Raw genomic sequence first — 18025 nt, 5'->3', positions numbered from 1 at the left:
CGCAGGAGGACGCTTTAGTGAAACTGATAGAATTTAAGAGACTCTTATTTGCCTTAAGTTTTTTCTTGAAAGAATCAAGGTTAGAGCAAGACTTGATGTCATCGGGAAGGAAATTCCAAGATAATGCAGCACGATGTTTAAAAGAAGATCTTCCCACTTCTGTTCTTGGTCTATCCACCTCAAAATTTAAGGATTTTCTAAAGCTATAAGTAGACTCGGGTTTCACTAGTAAGTCCTTTAGAGGATTGATGCTATTTCCATGGTAAATATTGTATGTAATAACTAAAAGTCTCTTCATGTAAAATGAAACAATAGGGTTCCAATATGGAGCGTTCCTGATGTGATCACCATGGATGTAATGCGGTAGACTATTAATAATTCTTGTTGCTCTCAAATGAATTCGGTCTAAATCATGTAACAAAGCTGGAGAACAAGATCCCCAGACTGCAATACCATATAGGACACTGGGGATGATTGTTTTATAATAAATAGTTTCCAAGACTGGTTTTGGTAGGAACTTTATCCGTTTTAAGACTGCGACTTTGTTACTGAAGGACTTACAAACGTTCCCGATGTGTTCATACCATGATAGCTTGTTGTCGATTGTTAACCCAAGACATTTGGATGATTGTTTGTACTCAATAGTGCTACTGCCGTAAGTCAAACGTCGCAAGGGACCAATAAAGCTCTGTCTTGAAATTATCAGGGCTTCCGTCTTCGATTCGTGGGCTATTAATCTGTTAGACTGACACCAGGTGTATACCTGGTCTAAAATGGATTGCAGTGTCAGGGTGATATTGTCGATATCCTTGCTAATTGTGTAAATTGTGGTATCATCAGCAAACATAAAGACATTACCACTTGTTATCGATTCAGGAAGATCGTTTACGAAGATTGAAAATAATTTGGGCCCTAATATTGAGCCTTGGGGGACTCCAAACGTAATGGTTTTGGGCTCGGACTGATATTCTGATAATTGGACAAACTGCTTACGTGCAGACATGTAATCATCAAGCCAGGAAAGCAGGTCACCTGATACACCAATGGCTTTTAGCTTTTCTTGTAGGATAGTATGGTTCACAGTGTCAAAAGCTTTCCGGAAATCGATAAAAAGGACACCCACTTTCAGGCCCTTGTCCAGTGCATTTCTCCAAGTCTCTGTTAGATGAAGTAAAAGGCTCTCAGTTGAGTAATTTTTTCGAAATCCCCATTGGTTGTTGCATAATAAACCTTGTGTATCCATATGGTTGTTTAAGGTATCGCTCACAATATCTTCTAAGATTTTTCCTGGGATACTGAGAAGGGAGATAGGTCTGTAGTTGTTTACGTCTATTGGTGATCCTTTCTTAAATATGGGATTGACACGTGATAATTTCCAGCTGGAGGGGAAAGATGCATCTCTCACACTCTTCGTAAAAATTGGTAATAGACTATGGATGACAGGGTCGCCAATTATGGAGAGGTCCCTTGGAGAAACATGGTCAGGACCAGTAGCCTTCTTGGGGTTAGCAGCCTTTATTAGTTTGTTTTTTACCAGTTCCCAGTTCATGTAAATATTGTCTCTGGTAGGTGTAATTCTAGTGATAAAGGTGTTTAGGGATGAGAGGTCCAAAGGATCGAGTTGCTTAGTGAGGTCTTCACTGACATTCACAAAGAAGTCATTGAAATACTCAGCCTTCTTTAAGTCATGGGTTAATAGCTCTCCGTTGTGGTTGCGGTCACAGATTGGACCAATGCTTTTGACTTTGTGTTTTCTTAAAACTTGGTTAGTCAATTTCCAAAATTCATTAGGGTTGGTAGCTTCTTTGAATAAGTTATGCCAGTAAGCAGCTTCAGCACTCTTTAATAGCTTTTTCACCTCTAGTCTCTTCTGCTTGTAGAGACTCCATAATTCAGGATTACCTGATGATTTTGCCTTTTTTAGGAGTTTGTATCTCTTGTTCATTTCTTTTCTAATGGAGGTGTCAATCCATGGAAGAGATTTATCTCTTATCCGAACATCTCGTGGGGGTAGGTGGTGGTGTAGGATTTCATCGTATAAGTATTGCCAAGCATCTACGCTGTCATCGATATCATCGAATAATCCAGTTATATGCCATGGGGCCTGATCGAAGTCGCTCCTAAATTGCTTAGTGTCTAACGATTTATAGTTCTTGGTTGAGATAACTTTGGGTTTTGGATCACTCCTTGCAACTTTAAAGACAGCGAATATTAGGTGGTGATCGGAGATGCCCAAGTCGATGGAGCCAGAGGTTTGGATTTTTGAAGGTTGACTTGTTATCACGAGGTCGATAAGCGACTTTGAGTTGGCAGTAATACGGGTTGGACTGCTTATGATGTTTTTTAGACCATAGCTACATAGGATCCTTCGTAAGCGTTTTCCATATTCAGACTCGCCGTTGCTGGGTTTGTGCAGCATATCACAGTTGAGGTCACCAACTAGGATTATATTTTTTCTCTTTAGCCAGATATTAGCAATCAAGTCCCTAAAAGGTTCGAAAAAGGAGGAGTCATTTGGTGGTCTGTAGACACAGCCAACAAGGAAGGATTGAGATCTCATGGTGACGTTTAGCCATGTTGCTTCCATGTTTGATCTTTCCCAAGAAAGAGCAGGGTGTACAGTAAGATCTTCTTTGAAATATATCAAAACACCACCTCCACAGGAATCACGGTCCCTCCTTACAAGGTTATATCCAAGGTTATTTCATGGAGTCCACGCCATTCCAAACTTTTTGCAGTGGAATCAGTTCCGGTCCCGGGATCATTTACGGTTCGGGGATCATTTGCGGGCCGGGATCATTTGCGGGCCTGTACAGAGGTAATATCCAAGCGTGAAGTGCTCGACCCTCGCTTCGCCTTTCCCGTCTCCAAAAAAACGTTGTGTGAAATGGGTCCCAGACCCCGTTCAAACTATCCAAATCACGTGACTTTTCGAACTCACGACAAAGACGAGCTTGATTGAGTATGGTGGTCGATGAGAGGAAGTGCGCGGGAATTGGGAAATTCGAAAAGCTGTCGCGGTTGAAAGGTTTATACCGGATTTGAAATCCTCCGCTGATGGATGTAGTAATAAAAAAGGTGAGCTTTGTGTTTAATGAAAGTGAAAACAAACATGTGAGCCATACAACACCATCTAGTTTAAAAGCGTGCATACCCGCCGGAAATGGTACAATGACATTAAGAAAAGTCGCGCTCGCGGAATATTGACTTGGAACGACATTTTGAGTGGCTTTTACAGTGTTATGCTTTTGTACGTTCAATGACTTGTCGTAGGAGTCTCTAGATCTTGTAAATTAGACGGCAGATTAAATGAACTGCTACAAATTTGAGCATATCAGCTTACACGTTCTAATTAAAACCACAGGCAGCCCAAGCTCTCTCTATGAACCACACAAGCAACACAATATGGTATCGAATTATAAGGGTTTATATGGGATTTTCTACAAGATATCCATGGAGGTAGTTAAAAGTGAAAATTCTCAATAAAAATGGCTTACCTTATTCCAGACGTGTGTTGTTTGCTCCTGGTGTGGTTATTTTACCGATTACACTTGATTTAAGTGACTTTTTTGAATTCCGATTTTCCCTTTATAAAGAGAGGACAAGGCGAAACACCCCAGTTAGAACAGCCTGTCGAACGAAGTCAAAAATCCCAGGCTAAAATGTACTCACGGCCACAAATCCACCGCAGAATTCAAGGGCAAAGGTTGATCTTTCATTTCAATCCTCTAGCCACACAATCGCAGCCCTGCAAGTGACACCAGGCAGCTCTTTGTGTCCCCAGTGAAACGATAAAACTATGGAAGAGCTCCGTGTCGTTTGATCCACGACCCAACAACCGTTGAAATCGGCTTGGTAGCCTCGTCATGTTGGCAAACCAAGACTCGCCAGGGGTACTAGACCGCAATTTGTCAACTAAACTTCTTGTAATCCCCTCAGGTCGAATTTACAATGCAAAATAAAAATCGTACAGAACGCTTATGCAAAATGGCTTCAAAACCAAAGAAACTTAAGATTAACGGCAAAAGCTCCGTAGAAACTGTCTAGAACATACGAAGAGAAAGAAATTGCCATAAGCAAATTGAACTCTGTTTTGCTTAAATTTGCTCGGGAGAATTCTTAACGAATTATGGGGAGATGAAGTTAAATTGGTGAGGCGAGGACCAAGTAACTCAAAGGTGCGTAAACGTGAAAACTTACCATGACTTCCACTTCAAAAATGATCTCCTCAGTTTCTACGGAGCTTTCGCCGTTAATCTTATGTTTGACAAATTTGACAAATTGCGGTCTAGTACCCCCGCGAGTCTTGGTTTGCCAACATGATGAGGTTACCAAGCCAATTTCAACGGTCGTTGGGTCGCGGATCAAACGACACGGAGCTCTTCCATAGTTTTATCGTTTCACTAGGGACGCGAAGAGCTGCCTGGCGTTGCTCGCAGGGCTGCGATTGTGTGGCTAGAGGATTGAAATGAAAGATCAACCTTTGCCCTTGAATTCTGCGGTGGATTTGTGGCCGTGAGTACATTTTAGCCTGGGATTTTTGACTTCGTTCGACAGGCTGTTCTGACTGAGGTGTTTCGCCTTGTCCTCTCTTTATAAAGGGAAAATCGGAATTAAAAAAAGTCGCTTAAATCAAGTTCAATCGGTAAAATAACCACACCAGGAGCAAACAACACACGTCTGGAATAAGGTAGGCCATTTTTATTGAGAATTTTCACTTTTAACTACCTCCATGGATATCTTGTAGAAAATCCCATATAATCCCTTATAATTCGACGCCATATTGTGTTGCTTGTGTGGTTCGTAGAGAGAGCTTGGGCTGCCTGTGTTAAAACATAGACGTCTTTGTAAAGCTTACTTACTCCTTGTATTGGCTCATTGGATGTGGACCAGCAGAGTAGCAGTAAACTTATTTAAATTTTCAGTGGTTTGGGGCGCTACTACTCGCTATATGTACTGCACGAAAAAAAAATCCAACATAAGCCTTATTACATGCAGTGTTTTTACAATGTTTAATTTCTACTAAGCTTACAATTGTATTGTTGTGTGATCTCCCTTTAAAAAATGTTCGTGAGATAAAATCTCCCTTACCAAATTGGCAGGGCTGCAGCAGCTCTTTTTTTGACTTTTTTTTGACTGCAGTTTACCTGCCACATAACTGCAGTTTGACTGTTTTTAAGTTACTGCAGTTTGCCTGTGACTCTTTGATTTTTTGACTTTTGTATGACTGCTCATGTAGTCATAATACAGTCATTCTGCAGTCAAATTTAATAGGCAGTCAAAATGCAGTCAATTCAGTTTTGTGATAGAAAGTTCAGGAATTCATGGTATTTCCTGTAACTTGGCTGCCTAGCGACTGCATTTTGACTGCAACTGTCACTAAAACCACAGACCTTTAAGGAAGTCCTGCAATAAATACTAGGTCTGCAGTTTGACTTACCTTTGACTGTTCAAGCCTTTTTGCAGCTGATAAACAGTCAAATGTATTTAACATGTTTTCTATTTATAACTTTTATGTAAAATTGGATCTTATATATCATGGAGTCATGGGGTTAAATAAAATGAAACTCGGATGAATAATAATTGAAACCTATAAAGCATGGATCTGTTCCAGCTAAAAACTTTATTAACTGCGCGGCCATGGGCCGAGCGCGGTTCTAGGTTTACCCGGGGTTTATTATTTTTTTTTTTGTCGGTGACCAGACGCAGACCTCCGCTTGGCCAAATTTTGAGTCACGCAACGTGTGATGTTTTTGCGCCAGAAGCTGTTAAAACATAAATACACGGACAATTTTACGGATATTCTTTTCTTTTTTGTGGATAAAATATATTTTCTTTTCGTTTTATCAAAGCGTTGGATTTAAAGGGTATAATAAATACGCTAAAAAAAGGTACTACGTCAGCCATGGAATGCGTTGACGTTGCAGCTTTCACTTTCGCTACGTGACAAATAAGATCGTGTTTACTTTGCAAGTTTATTTCGCCAGAAGCGATGTTTATTAATTTATTTGTAATTTTGCGAGTATTTCTTGTGGTTTTAGGCAAATGAAGTAAATTCTTTGGCTGTTTCATCGCAGCGAGTTCATAGATCGGAAGGAAAATTAAATATTTGCAAGCCAAGCAACGAACTTGTCAGAACGTGCAAGGATTACGTCATTGGTAGGGAAATAACCACCGTACTAAAGATAGCCGTGGATAACGCAATTCTTGAATTATGTGACTTGTGTGACTTCTTTGCTAGCCCTTTACTCAAGGGAAAAAACTATTTAATTTAATCGTGATTTTTAAGAAAGAAAGCTGTTGTTAATAGTGTTCGTATCTTCATGCCCATATGTATCCCGAAGAAAGTTCCAGATTAAGACTATTACGTCATCGGAGATTTCACACCGGTTACGACTGATGGTGCAATAATACAGTTTGTGTTGATCAAGTAATGTGGTGTCTACAGTAATCAATGAATCATCAAGGATTGCTTTGGAATGTACACTGTGTTGCGACTGTAGTGCTAAGAAAACAGTTAAATTTTAAAAGCGCGGTTATAAGATCTAACAGATCTTCTTGTTTATTTTTCTTTTGCAATTGACTAGAAAAATACAAATTGTAAAATAAATTTATATGGAACAAAATTGTTTGCAACAAATGCAGCTGCATATATTACAAGCTGGGAAAAAGAAGCTCAGCTTCAGGCATTTCAAATATTTCTATATTTACTATCTTGGCTCAAATATATAACTAATATATCTTAAGTCAAGTTATAATTAAACTGTCTAAACAGACCTTGACAGAGCTCCTCTGGATCTTATTTTAACTTAAGATGACATATCAAATTATTTTTACCTATAATTGCATGTAATATCTGCTGTTGCAGAACTTTCCCTTTGGTTTTTGAGCCATTCTCCCGAAAGGGTACTGAGGTGGCCAGTTCCTCTTGGGTGAATAAAAGTGACATCATGGAAGTGATAATGTCCGCTGGATTAAATCCAGCCCTGTCATGGATGTGATGGAGCTCTACACAGGAGACGTACACACCTGCTCCAGTATAGAGCTCCTGCTTCCCATTTCCAGGAGAAAATAGATCATGGTGTTGACCCTGAATAAATAACACAACAATGATAATTACTATATAAACCTGATTGTAGAATCATTGACCCACGAAAAGCATAAACCACTAACGATGCAACCCAAATATTTGCTGGGAAATTGGGAAAAATAATTGTCATCTGTGACAGAATTAACATGATAATAAGACAGGTTGCATAAATCATGCCCTTAAGGCTCTCAAAGAAAGAAAGTATCTTGATTATTTATAAAAGGATAAATGCTAACCCTACCAAGGTAGTCTACCCAGAATACCATTGGGTCATATCGTTTCAACATTTTTTCAATTATTGAGAGCTGCTCAACATTACTTCAATCATTATTATTATTATTATTACTATTTAAACAAGAAAATTAACAATAAAAAAGTGACTTGATGATTTGATGACTTCATTTCATCATTATCAAACATGAAATATGAAAAAATTAAGATATATATATGAAAATAGAAGTGTGAAAAAGAAGAAATACAGAATGTCATAAAACATGATTAGCGCTGCTTAAATTAAAACAAAAAGTTTCGCGCGTATCAAGTCTGCTTGAGTGTCATGTCGACAGCAGGTACAAATTTCACTTCAATCTGAGAACTATGCTAGACCATACAAAACGCTTGTCTTCTACACCAGAGTTCCTTTCGCAACAAAGTAAGAACTTGGAGGGTATATTTTTTAAATTAAAATATCCAGAGAAGCTTATCAACTCGGCTATCATCACCCTCCAGACCTAATTCACGCACCATCTAACAGCTCCATATGGATGATAATACCGATCATTATGCCTTGTAAAGATCAGAAATTCGCTGATGTGGTTCGCAAACAACTTCGCAACCTCTGAAGAAAAATTGATCATGAATAGGCCTTATCACGGTTTTGACGAGTAGGCAAAGCGGGTAGAAATTACAGTGTTTGTATGGGAATCTGACGGCAAATATCTTTTACAAAAATCGAATTCTGGACAACTTATGAATTGTACGGTTAAGATACTTGGCAAAAGTTTTTATTTGCCAAGTTTGAAGTACTGTAGCTGGGTTAGAAAGCGTTCAGTTACGTTTTTAATTTTCCATACATTTGTCTATAATTTTCCCGCGAACCACGTCAATTTGTGGGAAAAAATATAAACAAATGTATGGGAAATTAAAAATGTAACTGAACACTTTCTAGCCCAGCTACATCCTTCCAACTTGGCAAATAAAAACTTTTGCCAAGTATCTTAACCTTACAATTCATAAGCCTTACCTGGCCTTGGGAAGCACTTCCAGTCAGACACAAGTTTTTGGCTGTAAAGGCAGACTTTATTGTCTCGTTTTTTGACACTAAAGGTGTTGACGTGAAATGTTGTGTTTCACCCTTGGGAAATAAAGATAGCAAAGAATTAATGGATTGCATTAACATTTAAGTTACACCAAGATGCAATTGATTTGCCAAACATGTCTCATCATTTACCTTAAAACCATCAGTAACTTTCTGGAGATATTCAAGTACTTGAGGAGGTGGAACTGTAACATAAGTAAGATTTGGAAAACAAACCGTTAGTGTAGTTTAGTGATGCTGGGAATTTTCATAAGTGGCACCTGACTAGGTTTTTTAGAAGTTTAGCAATTGTTTAAATACCACCAAATTTTATTTGGACATGATGTCGAAAAGTTTCTGCAACCTTTCAATATTATTATGTTTTTTACTATATCAAAAATGATTCAATATGCATGGTATTCAAGTTTGTAATATTGCAGTCCTGACTGAGAAATAATAACACTGACCATACCTAGATAACGAAGCTCATCCACTTTCTCTCTGAGCAGTCTGATTTCAGCATCCTTGTCAAGACAGCTTTGGCAGTCTGAATCCATTGCCATGTCCATATCAAAGCTATTATCATTTTCTAGAGTGGTCAAGTCATCTGCAAGGTGCACTGCATTGTAAATAGTAGATGACAAAGAGGAATTCAAAGAAGAAGTGGAAGCATTAAGTGACAAATCTGAGTAGGAATGGAGGTCAGTCAGGTCATGAACTTCTGGTGTAGTCTGGCCAGATTGCTTATCAAAAGTTGGAGGCAGTGGTTGATCAAGGTGTGGTACAGAAGCATTATTCACTTGTACTTCTGTTGGCTGATGGCCCGGCATTTGTTGTTGTGGTTGCAGCTGCCTTTGTTGTGGTTTCTGCTGTTGATGCAACTGAAGGTGCTGTGGATTCTGCTGCTGCTGCCCCTGTTGTTGTTGTTGCTGTTGCAATGGTTTTGGATTCTGCTGCCGTTGCAACTGGTGTTGTTGCCATGGTTGCATATTCTGCTGCTGTTGTTGTTGCTGCCATGGTTGCAGCTTCTGCTGTTGTTGTTGTTGCTGGTATGGTTGCAGATTCTGCTGCTGTTGTTGTTGCTGGTATGGTTGCAGATTCTGCTGCTGTTGTTGTTGCTGGTATGGTTGCAGATTCTGCTGCTGTTGTTGTTGCTGGTATGGTTGCAGATTCTGCTGCTGTTGTTGTTGCTGGTATGGTTGCAGATTCTGCTGCTGTTGTTGCTGCTGGTATGGTTGCAGATTCTGCTGCTGTTGTTGTTGCCATGGTTGAGGATTCTTTTGCTGTTGTTGGTGCTGCCACTGTTGTGGATTCACTTGCTGTTGCAACTGCAGTTGTTGTTGCTGCTGCTGCTGCTGCAGTTGTTGCTCTTCCTGCCACTGTTGTGGTTTCTGTTGATGTTGCAGCAGCAGTTGTTGTTGCTGCTGCTGCTGCCCTTGCAACTGTTCCTGACATTGCTGCTGGTTTTGAGGTTGCAGTGGCTGTTGCTGCTGCTGTTGCTCTTGCTTTCTCATCTTGTGTTCAAAGTACTCTGTTGCTGCCTTGTGCGAGGCTTCAATTTGCAGATTTTCTTTTTGCTTCTTAGCTTCCTTTTTTTGCTGCTTAGCTTGATTAGAAGCTTCGTTTTTTTTCTGTTTTTTCTCTGGGTCTACCTCCTGATCGTTTTTAGCCACCAACACGCTACGTTTTCGTTTCTTTGAGCTCTCGTTCTCACTAGTTGAAGGAACATTTTCTGATAGCCCTCTTTCCTTATTAGTTTTTGAAATTTCTTCAATGAGAAGATTCATTCTCTCTTCAAGCTCTTTTTTGTTTTCTGAAAGGAAAGTTATCAAAAGCCATGTCATAACGATCGCCAAACTGGTTCCAGTATTTGCAGTTATATTATTGTTATCAATTTAAATCAATTTGACTGTGTAATTTTTATATTCTGCCAAACAGATTTTGCAATTCTCAAAATTAAGAATTTAATACAATCAAGATACAATCTTTACAAATCAAACAAAACAAAGTTTCTACAGTTTCTTCCTGACACGACCAGTCTATCCGAAATGCAATAACTGTTTGAAAGGCATCCAGCGTAGCGAAGGTCCTAAAACCACTGAGCAACATGCCAATAGTTGTCGACCCAGCGCTGGTTAGTTAACAATTATTCCATGAAACCGCGTTGGATATGAAGTGATAAATAACCAACGAGCGCGTAGCGCGAGTTGGTTATGATCACTTCATATCCAACAAGGTCGAATGGAATAATTGTTTTAGTATATTCTTAATCGGGTTTTTGCCGCCGATTTTTATTTCAACAATTTTACAGAGCGGAAAATTTTTAAACTTGGCGCACTGTTTTCCATATAAGGTAAAACTCCGACTAATGGCTCATAGTCGGAGTTTTTGAGCCAATCAGAGAGCTAGAAATGCAATAGTCGGAGCTGAGAATATACTAAACGTAGATAGCAGACATCGAACTTTTTAATGAAGTGAAGAAGAAAGGGAATGATTTTCGCTTCCTCGTAAAAATGTTTTTTTGGTCTGGAAGACAGTTTTAACAGGTTTTTAATAACAACCTAGTTCCTCGATGTCGAGTCGAATCGGCCATAGCAATATCGGAGACTTCAGATGAATCTCAACCGACGATCGCCATTCCAGCAATTCAGACACGAACAGCATCACACACTAAATCAAAATTAGTCGCTGCACTTCCTTTTGAAAGATTGTCAACTCAGTAAAATAAGAAAAAGGGGTGAAAACAGAAGCCAGCACTTCGTCTTCGAGACATAATGAACATTTCTCCGCGCCTCAATTCATGTAATTTCTCTGTTGTCTCTCGCTCATCACAACCAATCAAAGAGCGCAAAATGTGTGTGACGCTGTTGGCCTCTGTTTGAATTTCGGTTGCGCGAACTGTATTCCGTATGATCAGTGACAAATGTTGCTATGGCAAATGGAAATAATTTTTTTTCCGTGCAGCCCTTCATCAGTGGAAAAAGTCTAGATTTTGGTTTTAAATACGAAGCCAACCCGGCGTTTATCCGAGACGCGGCGTTTATTTGAGAAATTACGGTAAACAAAGCAAACCCCTGGAGTGTCACAGGTGGTCAAAGGAGAAATGTCACGAAACATCGAAAAGCACACTGTCACGCGATAGGGTGAACGTTGTAAGTTAAATTTTGGCGGTTCAACTTCATTCTCTGTATTAAATTCTGTGTCGTTTTATACTAAATAATTATACCCTTTTCTTACCCTCGACCCCTTTGAGTTTAAATTTCTTGTTCTAAGCTCCAATAGGAGGGTGCAAACTACTCTGTTTCTTGTTTTTAGAGCCAAAGCGTCTCAATTTTTTTGGCCGCTTTTGAAGAAGGGAATGGCATCACGGGCTTTACTAACAGAGATTATGGTTTAGGAGCAAGTATTAACAACAGTAGTGCAACACTTACCGCTGATTTGAACCAATTTTACAGTCCACGGCTTTCCTTCGGCTCTTATTTTCGTAATCTTTCCCTCTTCCCTACACTCTTTTGGGATCTTGGACAGGGCCATAACGTTGAATTCTTTCGTCTCCACCCAGAACACGATAACAAATTTTCGCTTTGACTTTGCCGGCTTTGGTGTTTGGGCACCTTCTTCGTCTACTTTGTCTTCGATCTGATTTTCGTGTAGCTTATTCAAATCGCTAGCAATTGATGAAAGGCCAGCCATGGTTTCGATAAGTGCTTTCCACGCTACAGCAAAAGCAACCGTCAGGATTTCACTTGAATAAACCGCCAAAACGTTGCGCATGTCTCTGCCAAGCAACCTTATCTTACGAAGATAAGAGAACCAATAACCCATTTTAATTTGATCATGTGCGTGGATAACCGTCAATAAGCACTAACTTGTAATATTTTATATCGTCTGGACTAACAGAAAGTCGGTTTTATTGTCGAGTCATGCTACGTTTTGGTGATAAAGCAACGAAAAATGCCCTTAACAAACTACATATATTATTTTCCAGTTGCGTGAGAATCTCGAAACAAATTCCCTGGGGTGATGAAATGACTTGTAAAGATCAAAGGGGCATGATCACGATATGAACTTGATCGTGGTCTCTGATTTCCACCTCATCTTGAACTTTTATATAGCGGCTCGGAGGTCAAAATTTAAATAAATTGCGGTCATGATCAAGCGCAACATCTTTTTTTAGCTCACATCCTCACATTTTTTCATTACGCTCAGCCGTTTTGAACAGATCTAGGCATATGTGGGTGCGTGTTCTAATAAACTACCAAGCTGTCATCGCCCACACTATTATGTTGCTAAAAGCCATGCCTAGAAGCCAACTTATGCGATGCTTAAGCTGAAAACGCAACCCTAACACCTCTTAATAAAAACTTTAGTACTTGCGTCATGCTTGTACCGTTTTTTTTTTGTCTGTTTCTTTTACGTTTTTCATTTGCTAGCTAGCGTGCGTGATTCGTGCACACTGCTGGGGCCGAGGTGAAATCCAATGAGCGGAATTTCCGACACATGATGATAATCGATGCGGGACTGTTGATGGTATCGACACACGAATAAAATTTTAAAATCATACAAACGTTATCCAAATCAATCAAATACTTGTAAACTGCTGTTAGTAGCATCAATATGGAAAGGCCATCTGAGCTTGTGGAAAATTTGCATGCGAACATGACGAATGCAACTGCTGAAATCATCGAACAAGTTGTTGCTAGTTGCGTACCTGTTGGAGATCAGGCAGTTGAAAACAAGAAGTACGACATTCCGATTTTCACTGAAGAACCAGGCCCTGGACCTTGCACTAGCGGTTCAACATTACAAGACGAGTCAGACGAGCAACCTTCAAACGACATTCCGATTATCCCTGAAGAACCAGGCCCTGGATCTTGTACTAGCGGTCTAACATTACAAGAGTCAGACGAACTATTTTCAAAATATGCTCGTTTTGAGGTCCCGGACGAATATCTTGACTTGATGCACGCTTCAGCATCTCACATGGTTAAAGAAGGAGAAGAAAACGATAATTGGTTGGACGAACATATGGAAGAGTTGAAGAACCATTTAGTAGAAGAACTTACAACAATTCAGCAAGAAGTGAATCGTCCATTTACAATTGATGACGAGTGTGATGTTGAAGAGGAGAGCATTTTCTTGCCACCTCGTTTTGATCAAGCAGAAGGAGAGGGCTATGAATTCCAAGAAAGCACCGACAGCAAACCACTCTATGAAGGGGCGACAATCACTGTTGGCATAAGTATTCTTTTGATTTTGACTGTGGCAATTCGTCATTCATTAACGGGCGAGGCTTTAAATGACATTCTTTGTCTTATAAACCTTCACTGTTTATCGCCAAACTTGTGTCCAAAATCACTGTTCCAACTGAAGAGACACTTCCATAATGTCACAAACCCAATCGTCTACCATTACTTTTGCGCCGGATGTTTGGAGAAAATCACTGACAAGACTAAGACAAATATCTGCCCTAACATGATGTGCCAGCGAGACCTAAGGAGCGTTGGCGGTTTATGTTACTGCTTGGAAGTTCCCCTGATTTCCCAACTACAGTCACTATTCGCCAAGCCAAAATTCTTTAATTTACTTGATCATCGATTCAAACGTAGTAGGAGACCAAACGTGATTGAAGATGTCTACGATGGTGAACTCTACAAAGAGCACTTTGAACACGAGAACAGCTTCTTACGCGATAAGCGTAATTTATCTTTTACCTACAACACAGACGGGGTGCCCCTCTTTAAGTCTTCGAAGTTTTCCCTATGGCCGCTGTATTTTGCTATCAACGAACTTCCTTGTCCGCAGCGTTTTCAAAAAGAAAACTTGATATTGGCAGGGTTGTGGTATGGCGAATCAAAGCCAATCATGCTTAATTTCTTAAAGCCTTTTCATACTGCTCTGTCTAAGCTAGAAACTGACGGAATGGAAGCCAAAAGCCCCTCTGGAGAGAACTTTATTTCGAAGGCTATCCTTTTGCTTGGCACGTGCGACATGCCCGCTAAATGTATGGTTTGCAACAGTACACAGTACAATGGTTTTTTCGGTTGCTTAAAATGCAAGCAACCAGGCATCAGCGTCCGAACATCAAAAGGTGGTACTGTTCATGCATTTCCATTTGAATCATCCGATCCCACTGGACCTGCTAGAACTCATGAACAAACGCGTGAAGATGCGAGACAAGCGTTCGAAAAGCGCATGACTGTTGATGGAATAAAAGGGCCTTGCTGGTTTGCAGCTTTGAAATACCATGACCTTATTAGAGGAAGCGCTGTCGATTATATGCACTGCGTTTTAGAGGGAGTTATGAAACTGCTTCTTAAGTTATGGTTTGGCAGCGGCCATAGCAATGAAACCTACTGTATCGCAAACAGAATTTCCGAGGTGGATAATCGACTAGCAGAGATAAAGCCCCCTAACAACATTTCGCGCTGCCCTCGGTCCATCGAGAACCACAGCAAGTATTGGAAGGCATTGGAACTCCGTTCCTTTCTTCTTTTTTACGGAGCTGTAGTTCTGAACGGCATCCTTCCAGATGCTTGGTACGAACACTTTATGCTATTTAGTGAAGCGATCTTTTTGTTGTCTATGGAGCAGATAACAAACGCACAGCTTGTCCATGCAGAAAATTTAATAGAACACTTTTGTGTTACCTTTGCGGAACTTTATGGTATGAGGTACCAGACTGCCAACCTGCACTATTTGTTACATATTCCCCAGGATGTGAGGAACCTTGGGCCATTATGGAGTCATTTGTGTTTTCCCTTTGAAAACTATAATGGCGAAATATTGAAACTGTTTCACGGAACGCAAAATGTCCCCTTTCAAATTGCTTCAGCAATTTCTATCATGCAACGCTTACCCCAATTAGAAACTCAATTACCGAAGGGTTCTGGGGTGGAAGAATTCTACAAAAAAGTCACTTCCCCGCATGCGTGTACACGCGAAACAGAGATAGAACAGGGCATTTTTGCCATGGGGGGAGTAGAACAGAAACAAGTGGACGAAAGAACGTTTTGTGCGTTAGTAGACTATTTTGGATATGTCCCTGAATCAACTGGGACAAGGGTATTTACGCGAATGAGAAGAGGAAACGATGTTTACCACTCAAAAGATTACAAAAGAGTGAAATGTCGCAACAGTTATACTATAAAGTATTTTTCGAGTAAAAATGAAGTTTCATATGCGCAAGTTATTTTCTACCTCCAAGTCCAAAAGCCATGTGTCACCCCTGGGCCAGAAATGTCCACTCCAACAGTGTATAATTTAGCACTTGTCACGCCGTTGGAAAAGAAAGTAGACAGTCTTATCCAAGACAGCATCACTGGGGTATGTGCATCGCACATTCAAGTTACAAAAAAACCTAATCAAAACAAAGTTCAGGTTATTCCTATATCTTGTATTTTAGCAAAATGTGTATACATCGACGTGGCTGACTTTCCAGACCGCTCATTTGTAATTTCTTTTCCTAACCGATGTGAGAAGGATTAATTGTTTGCGAGTATTTGTTTACATGTAATTAGCGTGATATTGACCGGGTATTGATTAAAATTTTAATTTTCTCGCTACGAACTGACTGCGATCTTTAGTGGGAGGTTTCCTTTTTACACACAGTAAATGAGATGATTTCTCCTGTAAAAAAATAGCTACCAAAAACCCAATCAAAATTTTAAAAGTTTTAGAATAGTGTCGGCTTAAACGTGCTGCAAAGTACTTGGAAAAAAAACAGCGTGTCCATTTCTTTTTCTGGTTTGCTGTGTTTTCGAGTTTGCATATCGGGAAGCCGGCTTGAGCTTTCCTGTTACTACTTATCTAGACTGTTCTCAGCCTCTCTATTTTTCAGTCCAGTTCTCTCTCGCCGTTCTCACCGCGCGCTCATCGATCGAAAAATACGAAAAAATAGAGGGCTGTGAACAGTCTACTACTTATCACGCCAGCACCCTTCAATTATCACAAGTAAGGTCAGCTAGCCGGCCAGGTGACCTTTTTGTTTTGTCATAGAGAATCTACCCTTGAACGCAGATGCATTTCCGGTTGTCGCTTCGAGAAGGGACAACCGGAAATGCATCTGCGTTCGCAGGTTATAGAGTGTCCGTAGAGACTCCTGCGCGACGAGAAAAAAACAAAAACAAAAATGTCTGTTAATTTACATCGCATGCATATAGCACATGTTAGTTTCGCATTTTAAAGGAAAGAGAGTTACAGTTTTCTAGTACCTTTCGGATCATTTGGAAAGCAAGCATACCGCCATACGTGGCTTACCATTTCGTGACTCAAGCTTGAAATGGGAATTTAGAACGTGTTCCATGATTGGTTTTTCAAAGGGACCAATAAACTTCAGATATAGCGATCGAAAGTTTGCGCCATTTCTTACCGCGTGTTTCTAGCGCAACGGATCTGCTGTAAGCTTACTGCTGAACACAAGCGTTCATTGTTGTATTTGACTGCGGTTTGGAAACACTTTTACTGCTAATTCAGCTCAACTCTGAAGATCGAAGGCATTAAATTCAAATGTAGCACAAATGAATCAGGCTGAAATAAAGGTAAGCAGAGAGCTCAACAGCTATTTCGTCGTCTCTTATTTGCAAGCTTGCGAACGTATACAGTTTTATCAGTCGTGCAGATTCATTGTGTCTCGCTAGCTCGATCATTTATGTAGCGGTTCGTTTATAATTACATGCGTATATCTGTGGCTATACGCGAGAAGACCGGGAAGCCAAACTGCAGTCGTATAATTATAACGGGTTATTTCGGATTACAGCCTCAGCGGTGGACACAAATTAATTAATATTTAACGTAAGGTCGTATAACGACTTACTGATTGCATCAGAAGACAAACAACAGTCATTCAACAGCAAAAGCTGCGCTGGTAAATAACTGCAGCGTGGCTGTTGAAGATCATAGCTCGGTGCAGTCAAAGTGCAGCTAGCAGTTTTTGCTGAATTCTGTTAAATGCCTGTCATTTCACTGCTAATCAGCTGCAAAAAGGCTTCCAGTCAACGATGAGCCAAATCGCAGTCATTTTACAGGGCTTCCATTTTCGTACGGGAGCTGTCACATCTCTGTAAACGCTTTTCGTGTCGTATCCAAAATTGCTTCTCTTTTTTTTTAAGCGTTTTATGCATGTATGACTATGGAGACATAAGCTTACATTTGAATAATTTAGTCAGTATTAAACTCAAGTCAAATCAGCTTTCCATGGAAATCATGGCAATACAATACACTGAAGGGTTTCACAAAACCAGTGGTCGTGGAGGGAAACAATGGGGGTTGTCTTTTTGTGGTCTTGGAGATTTTTTCATACAATAGAAGCCTGCAAATAATTTTGCCTTTAAGCAGGTCATTTGTCAGGCCAAGGACAAGTTTTGACCTGACAAAAAGTCAGTCTGGTCGGACAAAATTTTTTGGTCATTAGAAAAAATAAGAGACATTTGATATATTTTTGTATTTCGGTGTACACCCTTTGCCAAAATTCTAGTTGCAAATTCAAATGGCTTGAAAGTAAAGTCAACTCAGTGTAAAATCGATACTAGCACCAGAAAGGGGACCTTAACATTAATTATAAGTCAGGTATTATTTTACCTGTTGAAAATTAACAAATTTACAAACGTTTGTACCCCTAGTCATTCACACACCTAAAT

The 18025-nt window shown here is 39.9% G+C and overlaps 3 protein-coding genes across 5 annotated transcripts in view; 2 read left to right on the top strand and 1 right to left on the bottom strand.

The window, feature by feature from the left end:
• Positions 1–2943: 2943 nt before the first annotated feature.
• LOC110066427 (uncharacterized) overlaps positions 2944–18025 on the top strand; it is a 50076-nt gene continuing 34994 nt past the window's right edge. The window contains exon 1 of one of the 2 annotated variants that reach the window (XM_089295549.1): positions 2944–3078. In XM_089295549.1, coding sequence (XP_089151675.1) covers positions 3058–3078 — 21 coding nt within the window. In that variant the 5' untranslated portion in view covers positions 2944–3057. Of the gene's footprint in view, positions 3079–16729; positions 16928–18025 lie in introns of those variants that run through there. The other variant, XM_089295558.1, reaches the window with a different exon arrangement.
• LOC149118404 (uncharacterized) lies at positions 5511–12295 on the bottom strand. Of its 2 annotated transcripts, none has more exons than XM_089295577.1 (5): positions 11819–12295; positions 8860–10200; positions 8541–8593; positions 8334–8444; positions 5511–7090 (listed from the first exon to the last, which is right to left on the bottom strand). In XM_089295577.1, exons 1-5 carry the CDS (start codon positions 12210–12212, stop codon positions 6800–6802), a joined length of 2190 nt encoding a protein of 729 aa, XP_089151703.1. In that variant the 5' UTR covers positions 12213–12295; the 3' UTR covers positions 5511–6799. The 2 variants fall into 2 exon arrangements, with proteins under 2 accessions (XP_089151703.1, XP_089151711.1); XM_089295585.1 differs by lacking the exon at positions 11819–12295 and adding an exon at positions 10949–11359.
• LOC149118403 (uncharacterized) lies at positions 12212–16926 on the top strand. Its single transcript, XM_089295570.1, has one exon. The coding sequence runs from the start codon at positions 13005–13007 to the stop codon at positions 15873–15875; it is 2871 nt and encodes a 956-aa protein (XP_089151696.1). The 5' UTR covers positions 12212–13004; the 3' UTR covers positions 15876–16926.

The sequence above is a fragment of the Orbicella faveolata genome, unplaced genomic scaffold (genome assembly GCF_042242905.1).
Source record: "Orbicella faveolata isolate gen_17 unplaced genomic scaffold, um_ofav_v1 contig_1, whole genome shotgun sequence".
NCBI lineage: Eukaryota > Metazoa > Cnidaria > Anthozoa > Scleractinia > Merulinidae > Orbicella > Orbicella faveolata.
This window is presented reverse-complemented; position numbering and strand designations above follow the sequence as displayed.